Below are 21987 nucleotides of genomic sequence, written 5' to 3'. Positions count from 1 at the left end.
CTCCTTTTACAGGTGAGCAGATAGAAAGCAGTTCAGAGAGGCAGGCCACCTGCCCAAGGCCACACAGAGTTCCAGCCAGCCCTGGAAACCTGTCCACACACACTGAGGCTGTCCTCTCTACCCAGTCCAGGGGGTGATTGGGTTCACTGGCCAGTATATGAATGGGTCAACCAGCAGCCACTCAGAGATGGGAAGAGGTAAGGAAGCAAGGAGACACGGGAAGAGATGTGTAGAGAACAAAGTGGCTTGCAAGTTGAACTGTGCCAGGCTGGGCCATTTGGATGTGAGCAGGGCCATTTGGAGTCAACAAAGGGGGTGAGGGATGGGCCTGTTTCCCAGAGCCAGCCCCTGTACATGCTCCAGGCAGGGTAGCCCCAAATACTGCCCTTTGGAGATGTTGCCCTGGGGGGTGGGGGCGCTGGGCAGTTGCAGCTCAGGGAGGGTTCCCCACACTTGTTCTGAGCACCATGCTCCAGCTTCCTCACAAAGCAGCCCTTCTCTGTGTCCCTGCAGAAGCCCAGAGGGTAGGCCTGGGGATTCCTGCTCAGGCACCTGCTCTCTTCCCCCACCACCCCATTCCCAAGGCTGTTCAGTCCCCTCAAGGAAGGGAGGAGAGGCTGAGGGGGAACAGGAACAGGTGAACCGAGGGGATACATCACTTACTTCTAGCCCGTGATGGGTTCACCTGGTCCCAAGCCGCAGATGGCAGCCTTCCCAGCAGGGAGGTGCCTGAGCCTGCAGCTGGAGCTGAGGAACCCAGCCTGGGTGCAGAAGTCCACGCCATAGTGGCCAGAAGCTAGGGCTCAGGGTGGGGGTAGCGCGAGTGCCCAAAAAGGCAAGCACAGCCTTGAGAAATCAGCCCTACCCCAATCCCAGCCTAAGGCCTCACCCTCAACCTCTTCCATGTCCAGAATAGGAGCAGGAATCAGAAGCGGCAGGAGAAAGGCCCCACCTGGAGAAGACCAGATCGGGACTCAGAGACAGGAGAACTCACTTTGAGAAAGATGGTCTGCAGCTTGCCGCAGTCCTTGCCACAGAAGCGGGCCCCCCGCCGGGAAAAGAGAACTTGGTGGGCCGGCACCCGCTGGTAGGCCACACGCTTGTCTCCCTGTAGCATCCAGATGATGATGTCTGGCAGGCTGTTCTGGGGCTGCGGGGAACAGGTAGGGGCAGTCAGGGCATAAGCATTGGTACACCCGGACCCATGACAACCCTAGGTTCATGTCCCACAGCCACTGCGTGAGCTGACCTACAACTCAGTGGCCACAGGGCCTCCACTCCCCCAGCAGCCATCCATACACTGCCCACCTTGGCCTCTCCTGGCTGACTGGGCTGTCTTCAGTGACTATGAGCCCCAGAGAGCAGGGCACCACTCTACCCATGGTACCCATAGGAACCCACAGAAAATTCCCCTTGCATCTGCTAAGAGATGCTCATGCTGGGTGTCCCCAAACGGTACATACACATCCATTAGAGGCTAAGGCTAGGTCAGGGACATAACCTTGCCCTTCAGTCAGCAGTCTCCAAGGTCCCCGGAAAGCGGCCTTGAGCAAGGCCCCACATGCACCAAAGGCATTCCCACCCCCACCGCTGCTGGAGGACACTCGCCCCTCTACCCCTCTAACAGCAAGACTCCAGCCCCAAGCAATCAATGGTCTCTGAAACAGGGTCCAGCCCAGAACAGAACTGTAAGGTGCTGAGCCCATGGGGCCTTGGACAGTGAATGACATTGGCTCCCTTTGATTCAAAGGATAGCGAGCCAAGAGTGCCTAGGGCCCAGTGACCCCATTGGGCGATGTTCCCAAAGCAGACACGTCACAGGGACCATTTCCCTTAATTTCTCCAGAGAGCCTAGGCAGCAAGCCAGGCACTTCTACCTGACATGCGAAGAAAGCCAACAGAGAAGTAAGGGCTCAGAATGTACGTTCCTGACAGCTGACAGCACACGGCTCTTACGCCATGACCCCAGGAGCTGCAGTGCCAGTTTCTTGCAACTTGGAAACGCAAGTTTTCAGCCTTCCTGGGGTCCCTGTGGTTGGGACCTCCGGAGGTACTCTCTTCCCTGCTCCCATCAACCCCTGGGGAATTCTGATGCATACACATTGAAGAAAAGGGTTTCTAGCCTGCACTCTGCCTGAACCACTGGCAGGTACATTGTGGTTTGTGCTTAGATCTCAAGGGCCACCCTAACAAGATCCCGAGGTGACCAGTGGCCACCTGAGGGGCTGGTCAGTTCTGAGCAACACAGCTGTCCCCAGGGAACTGGCCTTGTGCCAGCAGGTCCTGAACTGGACGACACCCAGGAACCCTCACTCGCCCCAGGCAGCATCTCCACCTGCTCTTCCATATGTCCTCCTCCCCGTGCCATTCCCCCAACACTGCTTCCAGGGAGACCCTTTCCTCACCACTCCACCTCCTCCCTGGGGGTCCCCACATGGCTCTGGGGGGATGAGGGGTCCATAATGAGGACCCCTCATTCCCATGGGCTGCCTGCTCACCAGGAGTTGTGTGGGTGCTTCTGGCCTCTCCAACCTTGGGTAGGGGTATGAAGGTAACAGAAAGGGCACCCCCAAAGACACACTGAAGCCAACTCTCTCTGGCAAGGTCCAGCTCAGTATAACAGGGTTGGAGACACATTGCCCAAGAGAGGCAGGCTTGAGGTCAAGTCCAACAGGCATAGGCTGGCAGAACAAGGTCCCTGGAAGGCAGCCTGTAGCACCAGACCTATAGCCAGTACGGTCCTAGCTGTGTCTCTGACATACTTTGGGAAGCAAAGAGAATTTATTAAACACCTACAGTGTTCAGGGTCCATGCTGTCCCCCATGACACTCAATGCCTGCTGTATATGGGGTCTCTGAGACTCAGAAAAGGCAAGTTGCCTGCCTAAGGCCACCCAGCACTGGCCCAGACCACCCCTGAGTTCCTCTCCATTCTGGGAGTCCAGGGTTAGTACCTCCTCAGCCAGGGCACGGAGACGCAGCAGCCAGTCCTCCGCCTGCTCCAGGACAGCCGGGAGCCCACCATGGCTGAGCTTCAGAGCCAGGGCGGCCTCTGTGATCTGGCTCAGGTGACGGCTACGCAGCTGGTACAGGTAGTGGTCCAGTTGGGTGGCAGAGGGTGTCTCACGGGCGTTGTGCAAAGGCTGACTGCAAAGACACACGTGATTGCACTGATATTCCCGAGTTCAGGCGCACATACATACACACACACACACGTGTGTGTGTGTGCACAGACTCACAGCAGGCCCCAGGCCCTAGGTCCACCTGCCAGGCGCCTGCCCCAACCTGATCTACTTTCACAGTCCTCACTACCCTACCCAACCACGCACTTCCCACTCTGAAGGCCTCCTGCCCTTTACCCTTGGCAGTCTATTTGGAACTCACAAGGACAGTTGGGAGGCTGCCAGCCAGAATACAGATGTGTCCTCCAGGGGCAGTCCTATATCACCCGCCCAGACCCCTCTGGCCCAGAACAGCCCCTGGGGAGAGAAGGGGGTTCCCCCACCATCCCAGAAACCACAGCCCCGAGCCCAGTGTGAGGGGTCCTTTGGGAGGCAAAGCTCCTGACCACCTCCCAGCCTCCCACCAGGGCTGCTCCTGGCCAATGCGCCCCTCTGGGGTGAGTGAGCACATCAGGGTTGCAGCAGGGAATGGGAGCCTCCGTGCTGTCTCCTCACCTGGCCAGGCCCCCTTCCGACCACTCCCGATCACAGGTGGGGTCCACCCCGCCCCCACCACACACCCCCCAACCAACTGGCCAGAGGAGCCTTCGACTCCCCAACAGGACATCAGTCAAACCCGCCGACTCCGCTCCCACAGCTCGCCCCCTCCCTTTCCCCTCCCCGCAGCGTCTCGACTCCCGGCTCCCGGCTGATTTATTTTTCTGCCAATTTCCCCGAGCTATGCAGAACCAATTACCGGCCGAGCGCAGCGGCACCGCCGCGCCAGATCCACCACTCTGGCAGGCCCTCGGCGCGCTGCATTTTTCCTGTTATTTTTTTTAATTGAATTTTTAGGGTGGGGGGAGCGGCAGGCAAACTCCATCTCGGAGAAACTTAAGCCCTGGGGCCTGTCTTAGGTCACGTACTGCACACCCTGTAGTAATATAATATTTACTGCCCAAGGGTGCCGCGGATGGGGCTGCCCGGGGCTGGGAACGGCGGAGGTGCAGGGGCACGCTCCGGGTGGAGGGGGCCCCTGCGCTGGGGCTTGCCTGGACCTGAGGAAGGTTGAGGGGCCAGCACAGCCTGCCTCGGTGGTGACTTAGAGAGCCCAAGACAGCAGGTACAAAAGGGTAGGGAGGTGAAAGGCAGGCTGATGACGCTGCACCCTGCAATGCTCCTGACTTGGAGATCAGGGGTGGGTGCACGGCAGGGCTCAGCGCAGGCTCACCCAACTGTGCACAGTCACTGCCTGCCCTGCCAGACCCAGAAGGGTGCCTGTATCAGGGCTGGCCACCAGGAGGGGCCAGCGTCCAACCTGAAAGGTAATTGGTCTCTTGTCACTGCTCCCCCACGTTCCCTCTGGGCCTGGACTGGCTCTCATAGATCCAGGTGGTGCCTGAAATTCCCTTACCTCACAGCCATGTGTGCATCCTACAGAAGGAGGCACTCTACTTCCTGCCCAAGCACCTGGGACCTGGGACAGCCAACCAACCCACCCCTTCCAGGAGGATGATGCAAGGTGACAGGCAGAGCAGAGGCATTTCCTGCCAAATCCTGCCAGAACAGAGAGATAGCCCAGGTCCAGAGGTCCCTCCCCCTGCCCCATCTCCTCCCCAGCTCTAGGTTTCCAGCACCTTAGACATGCCAAGGGTCCTCCCCACCTATGAGTCACCAGTAAGCCTACGGCCCACCCACCACCCCAAGGGGTGGTGCCATTGGGGTGCCAAGAGCTAATTTGCAGGCAGGGCCTGGGGGAGACAGAAATGCCCACCCACCTCAGTTGTGTCCCCCCAGCCCCACTCTAGCCTCACCCCATACCCTGGACACCTACCCTGTCCTGAACCCCTCAGCTACCTCCAACTGTGTTGATGCCTCAGAGATGGCCAGAGCTAAGAGACGATCACCCAGTCTCCTTCTGTACCTCAGTTTCTCCCATCTGTCAGTGGGAGATCATCATTTTGGTCAGTGAACACCTGTGCAGCACCTCACACGGGACACTGCTGTCATCACAACGCTCCTGGAAGAGCCCACACTGACCTCTATCCTGCCTGGCTCCCCTTATTCCTGGCATCCCTGCCTTCATCACACCTTTGTCACAACTCAGCTGCAGAGCTGCCCTTCCGCACCCACTTACCACCCCACCAGCAGGTCGCCCCTCACACTGCAGCCAGAATGGGCAGTTGAACCCCAGGGGATCCCGTTACTCTTCTGTCTCCCAGGACTAACCTCTCCTTAGCAGACCCTAAAGCCAGCCCTGTGTAAGGCATCAGCTTTCCTGCCCCCTACCCCGAATCCTAGGGCAGCAGGTGGTCAGTTTCCTCTCCAAAGGCCAGCCCTCACACCTCCATCCAAGTCCTCACCAAGCATTTCTCCTCCAGGAAGCCCCCCGAGGTGGAATTGTTGGACTTCAGTACACCTGCTCTGAGTTCTACAGCCCCAACAGCTGTTCCTCCATTAGCTCACTTTGATGTCCTCACCCCCAGCGGACTGAAGGAACACCCTTGTCAGGATGCTCTGGGTTCTTGGCCCTAAGCCTGCCAGGTTCTAGGAAGGTTTGGGGGTATATGAATAAATGAATGAGTGACCCATCTAGAATTCCATTACTGGGGGAAGAGGACATTCCTTGGGGGGTAGGATTTTTTTTTTAAGATATTTAAAAGGCAGAATGCTACACCAAGGGAGGGAGGAAAACAGAGAGTTCTCTCATGCATCCATTAGTTTCCTCCCCAGATGGCTGCCAGGAGCCCAGAACTCCATCCAGATCACCCACAGGGGTGTAAGGGCCTGAGCACTTAGGGCCATCTCACACTGCTGTCCCAGGTGTGTTAGCAGGGAGCAACCAGGGCTCAAACAGGTGTTCCTATGGGAAGCCATCATTACAGGCGTAACCAATGGGTGTCACAACACCAGCCCCAGGATCAGATTTTGAGAGATATGCACTTCCTCACTGGGGTACTAAGGACCTGAAAGGGCTGCTGCAAGAGGTGACTCCCTGTAAAGATTGTCAACAACAATACAATAATAAAAAAAAAATAGTCATAAAAAAAAAAAGAGGTGACTCCCATTTCTTAGCATGAAGGCCCCTCTGAGACCCTTTCCAAGAGGTTCCATGGCTGGACAGGGGGCGGGGTGATGAGATACGGAGGGGCCACAGAACACATTGTCATACACTCACACTTAACCCCAACTACACAGAAGTGCCATTACTCCTCATGAAGTCCACTGACAGCTGAGAGGTCCGCAGAAGTGAAGCTGCCCAAAGCCATAGAGCCGCAAAGCCAGTTATAGGGACAAGTATTTCAATCAATCTCCTGACAGTTTTTCTTCCCAACAATCGGAGTGACCAGTTATCAAGCCCTTCCTGATCATGGGCCATGCACTTGTTTCCATCATAAAGGAGTCATTCCTCAGACAGCCTGAAGTTCCAGGCACCCCAGTATCAGAGGGGGAGATGCAGAGACACGCCCCTTCTGTGGGGCCACTGTTCCTTCGATTCTGCATCACCCCATGCCCTCACGTCCTACAGCTCACAACTAGCTGTGTCAAGAGAAAGCTAACCAGAAACCATGGGCCCACTGCAGCCCTAGGGAGGGGCACTGTGGCATGTGCACACACACACACACACACACACACACACACACACACACTCAGGCCAACTTCTCCTGGAGATTCCATCAGGGAAATAAGAGGTCGGGGATCAGAGACACAATGCTCTCCATTCAGGTAAGCTGGGCCGCCCCAGGCCCACAGCTGCCGCTGCTGCAGGGAGATTTATGACCTGCTCTAAATGTCACCTTTTCAACTCCCCGCACTGGCTCCTCCACCTTTGCACTCAGCATGGGCTGGACTGCTGGCCAAGCATGGCTGGGAGACATGCCCTGCTCACCGCCACACACGAACACTCCCAGGGAAATGGGCCTCACCCTGCCAGCTAGCAGAGGAGGGCGCCAGGTACCCCCTACCTGCAGTCTGCAATGAGCTCATCCATCAGCCGAGCCCCCAGGGTGTCTGCGTCCTCCAAGCACTGCGCCTTCAGGGCCAGGTGGACCTGCGCCAGACCAGCTTCCTGTGGAATGGGCAGGCCAAGGTCAGAAAGCCATCAGGGTGCAGGACACCAAGACCAGATGCAAGCTCCTGGTCCTGTCCCCATTCAGTCCCTGAACCAAAAGGGAGTGACCACTTAAAGCAGAGAAGGCAGAGCCCAGGCTCAGCTATTCAAGAACATTCTGGGGTCCCCACACTCAAATGCTCCCAGATCCCCAGGCCAGGACCGATGACCTCACAGGTGGTCTCCAACAGTTCAGATGCTGCCTGCAGACTGAAACAGAATTAGCATGCATGCCCCTCCTCACCCACCACCTTCAAGCCAGGTTTTACACCCCAAAGCTGAGTGGCCCACTTTAAGGCTGTTCCAGTTCCATGCCTGGAACCCTCTCTCTCCAGAGGCTGCCACCCAACTAGGCTCAGAGCAAGCTGGCCTTCCTGGAGAGGAGAGGCTATGGGGAGAATCCACCTCCAGGCACAGCAAGTTCCTGCCCCAAACCTTCCCGGCCTGCAGCAGCTGGTCCCCCACTCTGAGCTCTTTGCCACCCCTCTCTCTCCCTGTGGTCTGAAGCCCTGAGCTGGGAAGTGAATCTGTCCATAGGTCCCCCCATGCACCTCTCCACCATGTCCCCCTGGAGTACACAGGAAGTACTCCAGGTTCACTGCACCAGTCTAGCACAGAGCCTGGAAAGCAAGCCCAGCCACTGCTCTCCGGCATCCATGGGGTCTGGGATGTGGCTGTGAGATGACAGCTGATCCAGACTCATTCCAAAGTCACTCCATCTCTTCTTTGCTGGCCTCTTCCCTCCTCCTCCAGAGCTGCTAGCCTCAAGGAAGATATGGCCCACCAGGCCCCCCCTACCCTTGGCCTCGTCTGGACCCCTGCACTGATCCAGTTCTTCTTGCTTCACCTCCCACCTCTCTAAGTGCTTATCTCCTCACCCACCTGCTCCCAGGCCCCTCCACCAGCTCCTCTATTGTTCCAACAGCAGCTGTACCTGCCTCCTCCACCTTCCCACAGACTACGCCCTCATGGCCAGCCTCCCTCCAGCCCATCACCTTCCCCCCTTGCCTTCTCCCCTCCCTCAGCCTCTCCACCTTTGTGATTCTCCAGGACTCTGGCCTACCTCCCAGCAACTGCAAGTGACCTCTGCAAGGTCCCTTCCTCACCTCCCAGCCAGACCTCACCACCCGCCCTCCTGTTCTCTGCTCTTCTCCCCAACTGCCCTGTCCAAAGCCACCAGGGTCACTCCCCACAGCATTCCTCCTCCTTGCAGCCCACAGCTTCCGCCCAAGGTCATCTCCTTGCCAGGGCACCCACCTAAGCAGCTGAGCTGAGCTCCTGCCTCCCATCTTGCCCAATGGGATATGACCTAGCAAGTCCTCCTCTCCCCGCTCCCCACAGGAGTCTCCAGAACCTACGTTTGGAAAGCCCTGTGTGAGAGGAGTGGAAAGACTATGCCCAGGGCAGCCTCTGACCTACAGCTAAAATTTCCAACACCGGCCTGCATACATGCTTGTGCGATGAGAGCCCAGGAGCATGTGAGGGGTGAGCAAGCTTGGCCAGCTGAAACCCTCATCCCTAGTCTAGTGACAATTTCTCCAAGCAATCCTCTTATCAGACTGGGGCTGTTCCCACCCTGCTCTTCCTGTCAAAACTGCAAGGCAAGACCACAGACTCCCAGGCCAAACAATCTGAAGACACTGCCCATGCTTGAGGCCTGGGGAGGCTTCTGCTCACCAGCCGGTCAGCGATCCCAAGCAGAAGGTTCTGTGTCTCCACCCTGTGGCTGATGTCTTCCCAGTAGGAGGACAGTACCACCACTGGCTTCACGTTGCCCCAGGGCAGGTAGTAGTAGTTGCAACCTGGAAGGGAAGAAGGACATGAGGCCCCAGGGGCAAGGGGACCTCGGGAGCTCAGGTCTCCTCCTGGTTGTTGCAGAATGAGAAGCAGCCTGGAATGGCTGGGAAAAGACTGGGGTGGAATAGACAGGCACCTGCCCAATTCCCATCTGGGAAGTTTCCAACAACATGTACTCCCCAAATGAGGTGGGAGCTCTGGCTCCTGCCAGACACAGGAGCGTGCAGCCAGACCCTGGCGATGCCAGCTCCACCCTCCCCCAAAAGCCCCAGGCCAAGCCCAGCAGACCAGGCGTCAGGGCAGTCGCAGGTCAAAATCCACACCAACTACAGACAACAGCCATCTTGGGGAAAGTGGGGAAGGATCTAGGACTGGGTCTGTGCCTCACGGTCTGGGAACCTCCCCCCCAAGAGCATAGCCTTCACTCCAGGGTCTCAGTGCTCCATAACCAACCCACCCCCAAAAATCATGGCCTCAGGCCTCACCATCAAAGACTGCCCGGCTGTACTGGGTGGTGGAGGCCAGTGGCAGACAGGTTGTATCAAATTTGTTCCCATAGTTGCCGATGCTGACTTCAAATTGGATGGCAGCATCCACATCCTGCAGCATCGAGGCCGAGTAGAAGGCAGCAAACAGCGAGTACTTGCGCCTCCTCAGGTACTTCTGAGGGCAGAGGGGGCAGACCAGAGGTCACGGGCAGGAGTCAGGGAGAGAAGGAGATCGCCCATACCCAGAGATGGCACCACTTGGACAGACAAGTGGCAAAAAGTCCAGCATGGAACCCCAGGCAGACGTGTTTGCTGGTAAGTGTTGACGTGGACACTGTCATTGCCAGCTGTGCTCACAGCACTGTTAGAACTTAAACAGCTACTCCTTTTGCCTCAAGCTCTAAGCTCCTGAAACATGGTCACTTCTCTTCTTCTAGCCTCCGGGCATCCCTCCCAGGGAAGCATGGCAGGTGTCAATAACATACACTTGACATCCCAAATGCCCAAGGAAGCGAAGGTGTGATGGACGCAGGGCTGAGCTAAGCCAATCGCTGCATGGCATCATTCAATGGGGACCCAGCTCCCACCCCCAGGGCCATTCTCTCACCTCCACCCGAAGGATGTCGTCAGCAGGGAGGTCCTCCACCTTTTGCTCACTGTGCTCCACCAACTTGGTCTCCAGGGAGAGCAGGAGGCGGCCTCGGTAAGCCACGCCTTCTCCCTGTCAGAGGAGTCAGATCAGCAGGAGCAGGGGAGGCAGGGAAGAGAAGGGAACAGACACTGCTGACTGAGGCCTCTGCTCTCAGGGGGCCAGGAGATCCCCCACAGCAATGCCATCATCTGCAGGTGAGTTCAGGGCAGACTCGAGCCCAGCAGAACCCCAGGGCCTGTGGGCATCTTTCAGGCCAGGAAAAGCGGAGGTCACGCAGACCCCAAGGGAGAGGCAGGAGCAAGAGCAACTGGAGGATGTTCTGAGGGGTTGGCTGCCTGGCCTTATGCCTGCCTGGCCTCATCGGGTCCTGGATCGTAAGCCAGGCTGGAAGGACCCTGCATGCAGGCCCCAGGCCACCTGGCATCCCACCCCGGCTTACCTTGCTGGTGTTGAGCTCTGCATAGGGGTCCGGAAATCCTGTGAACTCCCTGGGGCTGCCGTAGAGGTTGACATAGCAGGGCCCAAAAGTGGGCAGAAAGCCCAGATGGTCGTCCACTGGGAGACATACGCAGCAATCAGAGGGGTGGGCCCAGGACACTGGCTAGTGCTCAGCCCCACCACTGTCACATCTGAGTCCCGCCCAGACACCTGCTCCCACCACGTGCGCCAAGGCAGCCCTCATAAGCGCACACAGAGCCGTGACATCCACAAGCATCCTCATGCTCTCCCCTGGGGTTCCTTACCCAGAGACAGGAAGGCATCATTACTGAGACTCAGAGATGCAAGCGGACACACAGCTACAAATATGTACATGCAGCCGGTAGCAAAGCTGTGGGGCTTGGGCCCCCACAGTCCCACAACCCTCTCCCCATGCTCGCTTCCTCAGCACCCATGCCCTCCCCCTAGCAGGACTCCAAGCTTGGGAACCAGAGAATCCACCTTCCAGTGTAACACTGAAGGGGCCTGGATGATGTCCCTGCCCAGCAAAACAGGCCCCTGTGTCCACTAGCCTTGTTTGCCCAGGATCCCTTACACACACACACACACGCACACACACACACACACACACACACACACACACACACACAAACACACACTGTCCAAACAGTAACTGTCCAGTGAAGGAGCCACTTCCACCAGTGATGAGAGCACACCTGCCCTCCACATCACTCCTGTATGGGTGGCCACTCTCATCAGTGTCCTTCTCTGGCCCACAGCCAGCTCTCCCAGAATGGGACTTGCCTAGTCATGAAAAACCCTTTCGGAGAAAAGGGCAGAAATACGCAGTGGGTGAGGCTGCTGATAACAAGGCTCACATACCAGAGTGCTGGATTGAGTCCTGGCTGCTCGATGGCCCATGTACTCAAGTCTCACCCACATGGGAGACCCAGAGGGAGTTTCTGACTCCTGGCTTGGGCCTGCCCAACCCCAGGCTATTGCAGACATTTGGGGAGTGAACTAATGCACAGAAGGTTCTCTCTCTCTTCATCTGTCATTGTGCCTTGCAACTAAACAAGGAGCTCTTACAGAGAACATCTTCAATACGCTAAAGATAGAAATTAGGGCCAGGTGCAAGAACCACTTGGAATGGCTCAACCGACGCAAAGACCAGCCAGGTCAAGGCTAGGTCTGGTGGCCTCAGCAAAAAGTGCTTGGGCCGGATCTGAGGGCCCCACCACTGCTGGAGACCTGGGGGCTGGGAGTGGGGCAGGAGGGACAGGGACCCCATTGCCAGGATTCACTCTGCATTTCTCACACATTGCCTCTTTCAGACGTCAGCATAAACCGAGCTCAGCTCTGCAGGTGCAGAAATGTCCAAGCAACAAAACAAAAACACACATGGGTCACCATCCTCTCGGATCACCTTGAGCTTGTTGATATCAACCTCAGCCTCCCCAGCCCCTGACTTCCTCCCAGTCCCTCAGACACCTCACACTCCCCTGCCCCATTGCAGACACCCTGGCCACACAGAGCATCATCCCAAGCCCAGCAGGCTAGAAAGGAGTCGGGGAGAATGGGAAGAAATGCCCTCAAATGTTAATCCGTGTGTGTGCTACACTAGCAGAGGGTCACAGCCACAGATAGCAAGCTCAGAGGCTGCCTGCGAATCTCAGTCCCACCACAGGTACAAACACCCTCTCCCTCCAGCAAACACCCAAGGCTCTGGTGCAGCAGAACATACGGTCCATGGCTGGCGGAGGCTTGACCACGCCTGCGGGCTCCTCTGAAGCGTGAAGAAATGGAAAGGGAGTTAGGATGGGCGCGCCTGGGCGGAGGGCCAGTTACATGCATGGGGGTGGGTGGGTGCAGGGTCTGCAGACAGACAGCTGGAAAGACAGCTCCTGTGTGGGAAGCAGATGTGGCCCGGCTCCACCCCAGCCCAGCTGCAAACCCCTCGCAAACTCAGACACAGACTCTGGCACCACAAGGAACCCTCGGGGGTCTTCCCTGACCATCTGCCCATTGAAAACTGGACAGGAGTCCATTCAATATATTCTGAAACAACACAGAAAGCAAGCTCTTCCATCCCAGATCCAGATACATAAGAAAACAGCATACAGACTTGGAGCAAGGGAGAGGAAGGCCCAAGCCACACCACACACCCAGAGCTCCAACACCGACAGGCAGGTTGCCTGCTCCAGGGCAGGGGGTACTGAGCAGCGTCATTTCTCAGGCACAACATCTCCATCTAGTGATCATTGGCAGTATTGCCACAGGAGGTACCAAGTTGCATTTTCACAGCAGGCTCTGGGAGCCCTACTTTTAGCACCTGCCGATACTTTCAGTGAAGTACAGGTGATGCCATCCACTAGCTGACATCCCTAAATGTTGGGTATGTCCCTAAACACGGCACTGGGTGTCTATAAACAAGAAGAAAGGAGGGATATGCCCTCGTGTGCTCCTGGACCCTTGAAGCCATCTTCCAGGGGAGCAGGCATATTCGTCCATCTCCCACTCAGTCCTCTCCAATGTCTGCTTCTTCCACTCTTTGCCCTTCCTTCTCCAATCATTAAAATGCAGCCCAGTCCAAGTTCACGATCAAGCCTTGGGACATGGTTGGTGAACCTGCTGTTTACCTTACCTGTTGCTTCCCTCCCTAAAACAAAAATCTCTGTTGCTGTTTCTCACAGCTCTTCACTGCACGTGGGAGCTGAGAGGTGAGAAGGAAGAATGAACAGAGCTCCCGAGAGAGGGCAGAGAAGATAAAAGGGGAGGGAGTGTGGAGGTTTGGAGGTGAGTACAGGGCTGAGCACGTGAGGCAGAGGGAATGTGGAGGGGAGGCCCTGGGTCAGCCTCGGCGACTCAGCCAGTTGACAGACAGCTGAGCTGCCAAAGTCACACCTCATGGCCATCTCCAAGTGCGCAGGGATCAATTTTCATCATCAGGGGAGCCCAGCCACAGCCAGAGGACTCACATGGGCACAGCTCTCCAGGAAGCAGTGGCCAGGGACCACTAGAAGGAAGCAAACTGCTTCCAGCTCCCTCCAAGTGATCACTAGCAGGTCCTGCCAATTCTGTGAACATGAGGTGGCCAAGACCACAGGGCCCAACCCCACGAGCTTCTCATGGAGGCCAGCTCAGCTCCCACCACAGCCAGACTTCAAATCCTGACTGCAGAACACAGCCAGCCCAAACTCAGAGCCCCCTCCTCCCACCAAATCCCACTAGCATCTAGCTGGGAGGCCACAGAGGGTGGGGGTCGAGCTGCCTGGTCCCCAGCCATGCCTTGCCTTCATTCATGCCTTTCCTTCATTGTCCATGCGTTCACTGGACAAGCTCAGCTAGGCATGGGACTACAGGGACAGAGTATCACACAACATGACCCAGGTGTCACTTCAGGACATGGGTTTCCATCATGGGCAGGTCAGGGGCCCCTGGATGCTGAGGCCAAGCCTAGGTTTCTCCCACTGTGTCTGCAGACAGCTAGCTCATAAACTCAAGGCAAAGTGACCAGCACGGCTGCCCCAGACAAAGCCTCTATTTAGCCCTCATCACCCTTCTGCCAAGCACAAGTGTTCTAGTGTGTTTTCTCCAAGTCCAGGAAACCAGGATTGAGAGAGTCCCAAAACACAGACAAATCCTCCCAACTTGGTGGCCCCAGCAGGCCCCTCGCCCGGGGGAGGCTGAAGGACACCACAGGCAGAGGCTCCCAGCCCAGTGAGCCACAAGGCATAGTCCCCAGGGACACATGGATCTCCTGGGGAAGCTGAGACCGCCACCTGTGGCCGGCCAGCCCTCTCTCCTCTCGGCACCTTCCCAAGCCTGGGGCATTCAGCTGCCCAATGCCAGCCTGCACCACAAAGGAGGCAAGAGGGAGCCCTGCGGGAGAAATCACATCACCCATGTCCCAAGGACAAAAAGCAACCCACTTTGGAGCTCTCAGCCACGGACAGAGACACAGGGTATGAGCTCTGTGGCAGCGAGGTTTTCATGGGTACAAAATTACCCAAGAGTCCCCTCGGGTTTCCTGAATCTCCTGTGCCTATTACCTTTCAAAAAGATGCCAGTTTCTAAGGAGAGCACGCCTTGAAAAAGAAAACCTGCACTTAATACTTGGGAGCACAGGGTCCTAGGAATACTGGACTGTAGGCACCAGAGCTTGGGCGGTCAGGCAGACGGGTGACTGCTTGACCCAGGGCCTTGAATCTCCCTGCCATGCCACTCAAGCTCTTTAACCACAAAGTCAAGGCCAATGAGAGGATGCTCACCAAATTTCCAGAACAATCTGGGAGACCAGGTGGTCCTGCCTCTGCCTGCCTCCCTAACGCACACTGGGATGCCTTTGACTTGAGCGCCATCTAGTGGCTGGCAATGGTCTTGAGCCTATCCCCACTCGACATTCCTAGTGAAGCAGCCGTTCCCCCAGATTTAATTGGGGGGAGGAGGTTAGCATTTCCCCTCAGAGGACGTGGTTCAGGCACAGCTGGAGCCTCGTGAGGCCACACTGCACCTCTTCTCATCTACCCCTCAGTTCTGAGACCAGGACAGGCAGGAGTGTCCTTCCTCACCTAGGCTGTGAGGAAGGTGGCCGTCACGCCCCACACTCCCTATCTCACAGGACAGCCCTTGTCAGAAACCCCAACAGCATCCATGGACAGGACACTGCCACCTGGGATAGGCAGCTCCCAGGTCGGGGAGGAGTGGCAGGGCCCTAAGAGCAGTGGCTCCATCGATGTGAGTACCCCATCGATGTGAAGTCCCAGCAATAGAACCAGAATGGCAAACAGCGGCTGGACATGGAGGTTGAGGGAAGGTACATGGATTTCACTGGAAAATTCTCTGCTTTCCGGCATATTGACATCTTTCTATAAGTAAAAGGGTGCTGTTTTTTTGTTAATGTTTCAGAGAACCTGAAAGAAGGGACTAGAAAGGAGAGCAACTTCAACAGAACCAGGTAGTCAGTCTGCCCACAGCGCTCACCACTCCCTACCCCCAGCCCTATCCAGATATAAGGAAACCAAGGAGCTGGAGGGACAGAGCCCCAGGTACTGTGCCTGACGGAAAATGCCAACACCGATTGGAGAGAAAACCCATGTGGACCAAAGCACTCCTTCTCAGAAGGAACTGATGTGCTAGGAGGAACAACAGCCTGGGTAAAAAAACTCAAATGCGATCATCAATCTTAAAAATCAGAATTTGTACAGAGAAAAACAAGTCCAGTTCATGACATGGCCAGAAAGTTCCCGAGATCACAAACAGGAAGTGTCAGCGTGGGGCCAAGTGCATGGAGGACACCTTCAGAGCTCCAAGTCCATCAACTCGCTCTGTTCCTATGACCATGCCAGTGGATCAAGACACCTGAGAGCCCCCCTGGAGGCCAGCAGGACCAGAGCCTGGCTGGCTGGGGTCCCCGCAGGTGCCTCCACCACCACCCAGCCAGCCTTCAGGGGTTCAGAGCACCACACCTGAGCTCTTTACTCTTCAACTCACATGTAAGGACTCACCATACCACACAAAAACTTCAGTGAGAACAGACTTGCACCTTGACGGAGAATGAGTGAGAGAAGACAAATCCCCACACACACATCTACTCAGAATAAAAATAAGGTTGTCCACAAAATCAAACCAAACTGCTCTCAGAACACACACCAACACATTTCAAAACAGAGTGAATATTCAAATGTGAAAATAAATAAGAGCTTTGACGACTTTTTAAAGTACGAGGCAGAACCCTTACTCGTATTATTTGAATAAGAAACTCTAAAAGTGAATGCAAATTAGTTGGAAAGTTTGGAAAGGAAGCAAGTCAATAGGAGAGCGTGCGGACAGAAGTTAAGACAACACTGGGATGCCCACATCCCCTAAAAGAGTGTGTAAACTCAAACCCCAACTCCACTTCCAGTTTCAGCCTCACTAGTCAACGCCCTGGGAGGCAGCAGGTGCTGCGCCAGGTAGCTGGGTTCCTTCAAAAGCACGGAGACCTGGTTGAGTCCCTGGCTCCTGATTCCAGCCTCATGCAGAGCCCTGGCAGGCTCTTGGGGAGTGAACCAACAGTGAAACTAGCTGGCCTCTCTCTCCCCTTCTCCCTCCTTCCCTTCTCTAATAATTTTCAAATCTAAGAGCATTCAAAGTACAGTGTTATTAATACAGTTTTATTAACACATTAATAAGGCTGTCCAAAGGGGAAAATTCCAACACAACCGAACTAGGAAAACACCACAGGTAGGAAGAATTAGCTCATAAAAGGCAGTTCTGCAACAACACACTCCATAAATTAAAACCCTCCATGTAATGGATGCTAAGAAAATTCAAATTAATGAAATTGACTGGAATAAAAGTCACAAACTAAAAATAACAATCATCACAATAGAAGCTAAATGCTTTTGAAGAGCTCTTGCTACACCCACTGAGAAAGGGTACCCAGCCCGTATGGTTTTATGGGTGAATTATTTCAAACCCTCAAAAGACTATATCCTTATGTTATATAAACTGTTCCAGATGTTAGAGAAAACTTTAAATCTTTCCAATTAATTTTACAGAGCCAGCATATCCCAGATACCAAAACCAAAAAATAATAAGCATACATACCAGTTGAAAATAATAGAAAATCAAGAAACAGACCCAGAAACCAACTGAGAAACTTAGTAAGGCATAACGGTGGCAGTTCAAACTGTAGGAAAAAGATCACTCAAAATACAGCATTGGTAATATCACAGAACAACTTTTTAAAGTGATATTAGGTCCCTACATTATTCACAAAAGAAAGATTTACAGGTTTGGTTGCATAGAAATGCTAACTTTCTAAAAGTCAAGCCTGTTATTTGGTAAAACTAAAACTTGCAGGGCCAGTACTTTGGCATAGCTCGTAAAGCCATTACCTATAACGTGAGCATCCCAAATGGGTGCCAGTGCATTCTGGCTGCTGCACTTCCTGTCCAGCTCCCTGCGAATCAATTCCTTGGGCCGCTGTACCCACAAGGAAGACCCAAAAGAAGCTCCTGGCCCCTAGCTTTGGACCAGCCCAGCTCCAGCAGGAGTGAATTGCTTGTAAGACTGCAGTATTGGCGTCTGTTCATCCATATCACCAGCTGATTAGGAAGAATGATGTAATACCCACTCCTTCTCAACTGATGAAAAGTTGAAATTCCCCTCTTTGGAAGAAACCTGCTGATGGAAGATTTGTCTCTGCCTCTCCCTCTTTGGATAAATAAATAGATAGACAGATGAATAAAGCTTTTTAAAAATGGTAAAAATTATTTACCACCTAAGGACAGAGCCCTATGCTCTTACAAAACAAGGAGAAAGAAAAACATACCAGCAAAAATGTGGGCCAAGAACATGAATAAGGAATTTATAATAAGATGCAATGTACAAATACATAGTATATCACAAAGTATATCATAAATAGATGCTTATGAATAAATAATACTGAATATTTATTATTTTAATGATTAAAATATTTTAGAATTCACATTGATCAACTTTCAAAGCTATCAATGAAATGAAATTAAGGCAATAATGAGGCAGTATTTTCAATTGCCAAATTAGCAAAAGTTTTTTTTTTTAGATTTTAATGTGTACATATGTACATGCACACATACCCCAGTGTGCATGGCCACACATGTATGTACACAGGTGTACATGTATGTAAAGAAAGGGCCAAAAATGCTCATAGTGCATTCTTGTCTGGAGGAGTGGTCTTAGGGGTAAATCGGCTATCCCATTTTCAGATGATCTCTTTATTGAAAATTTTGAGAAATAGAGATGCATTCCCTTTTCATGGGCCAATGAAAACAGTTTCAAAATAGAAACTTCTGACGCTCAGACACTCAAGACAAAACCCAGTGAATGAGCAGGCCTTGTCATTCACAAGAGGGACTTGCATTCTCCAAGCCTTTCAGCATCCGACCCCGAAGGGAGGCGTCTCCTATGAGTCTGCAAAGGCCCCTCTCGCTGACCAGGGATGTGGGCACTCAAGGCTTCATGATCCTCCCTCTTCAAAGGCCCACGACAGATTGGGGGGGGCAAAGTGGAGAGAGCTCAGGAGGCAGGCCTGTGGGACGTACCTTCCAGTTCCCCTCCAGGGGCAGAGATCTTCGACATACTCAGGTAGGTGGTGGCCACGATGTCGTTGTGGGTGAGGCGGTCCCTAGAATGGAGGGGGCAGAAAGAGACTGAACACAGGGGTGGTTGCAGGGCACAACAGATCACAGCCCCGCCCCAGGAAAGAAGCAGCCTTGGTGACACCATGGCAGGGGGAGTCCCTGGGATTCCCCACTCTGTACTTGGGCAGAAAGCTTGCCCCAGACTCCCCTAGCAGGACCTTGTATCATACCTATTCCAGCCACCAACTCGGGGCCATGAGAGTAGCTGTAGGCTGACAGGTAGGAAGCCAGGGACAGGTGGGAAGTTTGGGGAAGCCAGACATGGCTTAGCACAGACTCAGAGCAGAACCAAGTGTCTAGAGCCAAAGCAACACCCACATCCAGAAGAAACTCCCCAGACCTCACGCCTGCTCCTCCTGCATCAACAGTGACGGTGGACCCTTACCCAGCTCCCACTAAGAACCCAGTGTGTCATTGACACTTAGCCCAGATGACAGCTCACCAAGTCCTCACAGCAGGTGCATGAGTTCTGATGTGGGATAAGGCAGCTGGGGTTTACAAGGTTAAACTGACACGCGAGCTGGTATATGGAGCCACCTGCAGCACCCCAAACAGGCCAGACCTGCACTTGCCAATTCGGAGGTTCTGACCCTCCCGGGAAACACATGGCAATGTCTGGAGACAATTTCAGAGTGGGAAGGGGGTGTAATGGGCACCTAGCGTAAGAAGACCATGGTTGGGGCTAAACACCTTTCAACGCATAGGACAGTCCCCTCAGACAGGAATATCTGAGACCCCAGTGCCAGTGGCAGGCAGGCTGCAACTCGCTGGGCTGCAAGAGACTGGCCTGCTTCAGGCAGGATCTCAGATGCACCTTCCCTCTTCTCAAGGCCTCTTGGGCCTCTCCCCTGGCTCAGGGCACTTGGCCTTGGAGATCTCAGGTCAATATGTGAAGGACACAGTTGGGCATGGGGATCGCGTTTTATTTCATTCTAACCCCAATTCTAATCCTTTCTTCCCCCTCCCTTCCTGGTTTTTTTTTTTTTTTTTTTTTTCAGGACTCAAAGAGATGATTAAGCTTCAAGTTTTCCTTCCTTTGGTCTGTATTGTGGTGTAGCAAGTAAAGCCACCAGCTACGACGCTTCCAATCCAGCTCCCAAGTAATGACATGATAAAAGCAGTCAAACACAGCCCAAGTGCTTTTGGCTTGGGAGACCCAGATGAAGTTCCTGATTTGGATCTGGCTCGGGCCTGGCTCAGCACTGGCCATTGCATTCATCTGAGGAGTGAATCAGCAGATGGAAGATAAAACTTAAAAAAAAAACTAAAATATATTTTTTTATTGAAAAGACAGATTTACAGAGAAAAAGGAAAGAGAGAAAGATCTTCCATCCACTGAATCACTTCTCAAATGGCTACAATGGCCAGAACTGAGCCGATTCAAAGCCAGGGGCCAGGAGCTTCCTCAGAGTCTCCCACGTGGGTGCAGAGTCCCAGGGCTTTGGGCCGTCCTCTACTGGTTTCCCGAGCCATGAGCAGGGAGCTGGATGGGAAGTGGAGTAGCCAAAACACAAATCAGTGCCCATAAGGGATACTAGCGCTTGCAAAGCGAGGATTAGCCAGTTGAACCATCACACCTGACCCTCTAACTCTGACTTTCAAATAAATAAATAAATACATTTTGAAGTTTTCCTTCAGGACAGAGGCCAAAAAGAGTAAATTTTCAGCTGAGGTCTTCATCACATGTCCTAGGAAATGTTAAGAACTGGGAAAGCCAGTACTATTGTAGCATAGTAGACTAACACTCTGCCTGAGGAACTAGCATACCATATGGGAGCCAGTTCAAATCCTGGCTGTTCCACTTTTCACCCAGCTCCCTGTTAGTGCATCTGAGAAAGCAACAGAAGATGGCCATTTACTTGGGTCCCTAAACCCACATGGGAGACCCAGATGAAGCCCTTGTCTCCTGGCTCTGGCCAGGCCCAGCCCTAGCTATTGCAACCATCTGGGAAATAAACCAGCAGATGGAAGATATCTCTCTCTCAATCTCTCTAACTTCACCTTCCAAATAATATTTAAAGAAGAAAACACTAAAAAGCTAGAATTTCCAGGCACACTGACATACTTTACAACAAGATTATCAACTCCAAATACCTGATAGATGGTGGCATTTCTACCCTACCTCCATGCTCAATCCCCACAAAAACGCCACAGTTGCAGAGGAATTAGAATTCTAACCTTACCTGAATCAGAGAGGAGGAAAAGGTGGGAAGGGAGAGTCTGTTTCTATGGAGGTAAGGGCTGGGTTTGGGATTTTTGTTTTCCAGCAAAAAAGGAATTGTTGAAGGATGGACTGGATGATAACGTAGAGGCATACGTGGCCCCATCCCCCTTCCAGGGCTCAGGTAGTAACACGAGCAATTGCCCTTCTGGGAAGAAGGCACTATTCTGCAGAGGAACTTACAGCCCCACAATGTTTTCTGGCGGCCAGCTGGGTTTTGGGGCTTGAGGTTGCTTTTGGAAAATACAGCGAGTCTGAAAATAGACTCACAATAAAAATACCACTTCAACCCAAACCCCAGGCGCGGCCCCCACATGCCGTCATGTGTTTGCACTGTGTGGCATGCCCCTGCCTCTGCCACGACTCACACAGACTCACACCAGGCATACCCATGACACACGGGCCAGCGCGCCCGCACACACCCCCCCGTGCACACTCACGCACAGACATGCACGGCCAGGGCCCCCGCTGCCCCTCCCCCCACACACATACACACAGATCACACCACACCTTCCCTGCATCCTTATAGGGACAGCAAGGACACCACACATCCCCAAACCGCTTCCTCACAGCACACAGCCGTGGTCACAGTCCCCAAGCCTGCCCCTGGCTGGCCCTCCTAGCTGGGCCAGCCCCTCCCCTCTAATTCTCACAAGCTGTTTCCTTAAGGCCTGGGGAACTGGCACACACTTTAACGGCTCTGTGGTCTGGGGGTTTTTCCTTCATCTCTCATTATCCCCCTGGCTGGGGGTGCCATGGGCCCTGGGCCCAAAGGAGAACCGCATGATCAAGGCTTTTTGGGGGCAGAGAAAGGACAGTGCTGGCTTTTGGGGATGCCTGGGGTCCTGAAGGTCGCAGCATGAATCATCCAATGTCACACACCCTTCCCTCCCCCCGCCCAGATGGCAGGTACTAGCACAGGCACTCAGCCTTGGGGTCAGCCTTCTGGCTG

General features: G+C 54.0%; 1 protein-coding gene across 8 annotated transcripts in view; it reads right to left on the bottom strand.

Moving 5' to 3' along the window:
* Positions 1-21987, bottom strand: part of DYSF (dysferlin) — a 176520-nt gene that overhangs the window by 91936 nt on the left and 62597 nt on the right. For all 8 annotated transcript variants that reach the window (XM_058667950.1, XM_058667952.1, XM_058667954.1 and 5 more), the window contains 8 exons: positions 18716-18798; positions 10648-10763; positions 10164-10277; positions 9554-9731; positions 8949-9073; positions 7126-7229; positions 2954-3146; positions 995-1150 (listed from right to left, as the gene is read on the bottom strand). In XM_058667950.1, the coding sequence (XP_058523933.1) occupies positions 995-1150; positions 2954-3146; positions 7126-7229; positions 8949-9073; positions 9554-9731; positions 10164-10277; positions 10648-10763; positions 18716-18798 (1069 nt within the window). The remainder of the gene's footprint in view (positions 1-994; positions 1151-2953; positions 3147-7125; positions 7230-8948; positions 9074-9553; positions 9732-10163; positions 10278-10647; positions 10764-18715; positions 18799-21987) is intronic.

Source organism: Ochotona princeps, chromosome 8 (assembly GCF_030435755.1).
Source record: "Ochotona princeps isolate mOchPri1 chromosome 8, mOchPri1.hap1, whole genome shotgun sequence".
NCBI lineage: Eukaryota > Metazoa > Chordata > Mammalia > Lagomorpha > Ochotonidae > Ochotona > Ochotona princeps.
The sequence above is the reverse complement of the archived record's forward strand: the minus strand, read 5'-3'. Positions and strand labels throughout refer to the sequence as shown.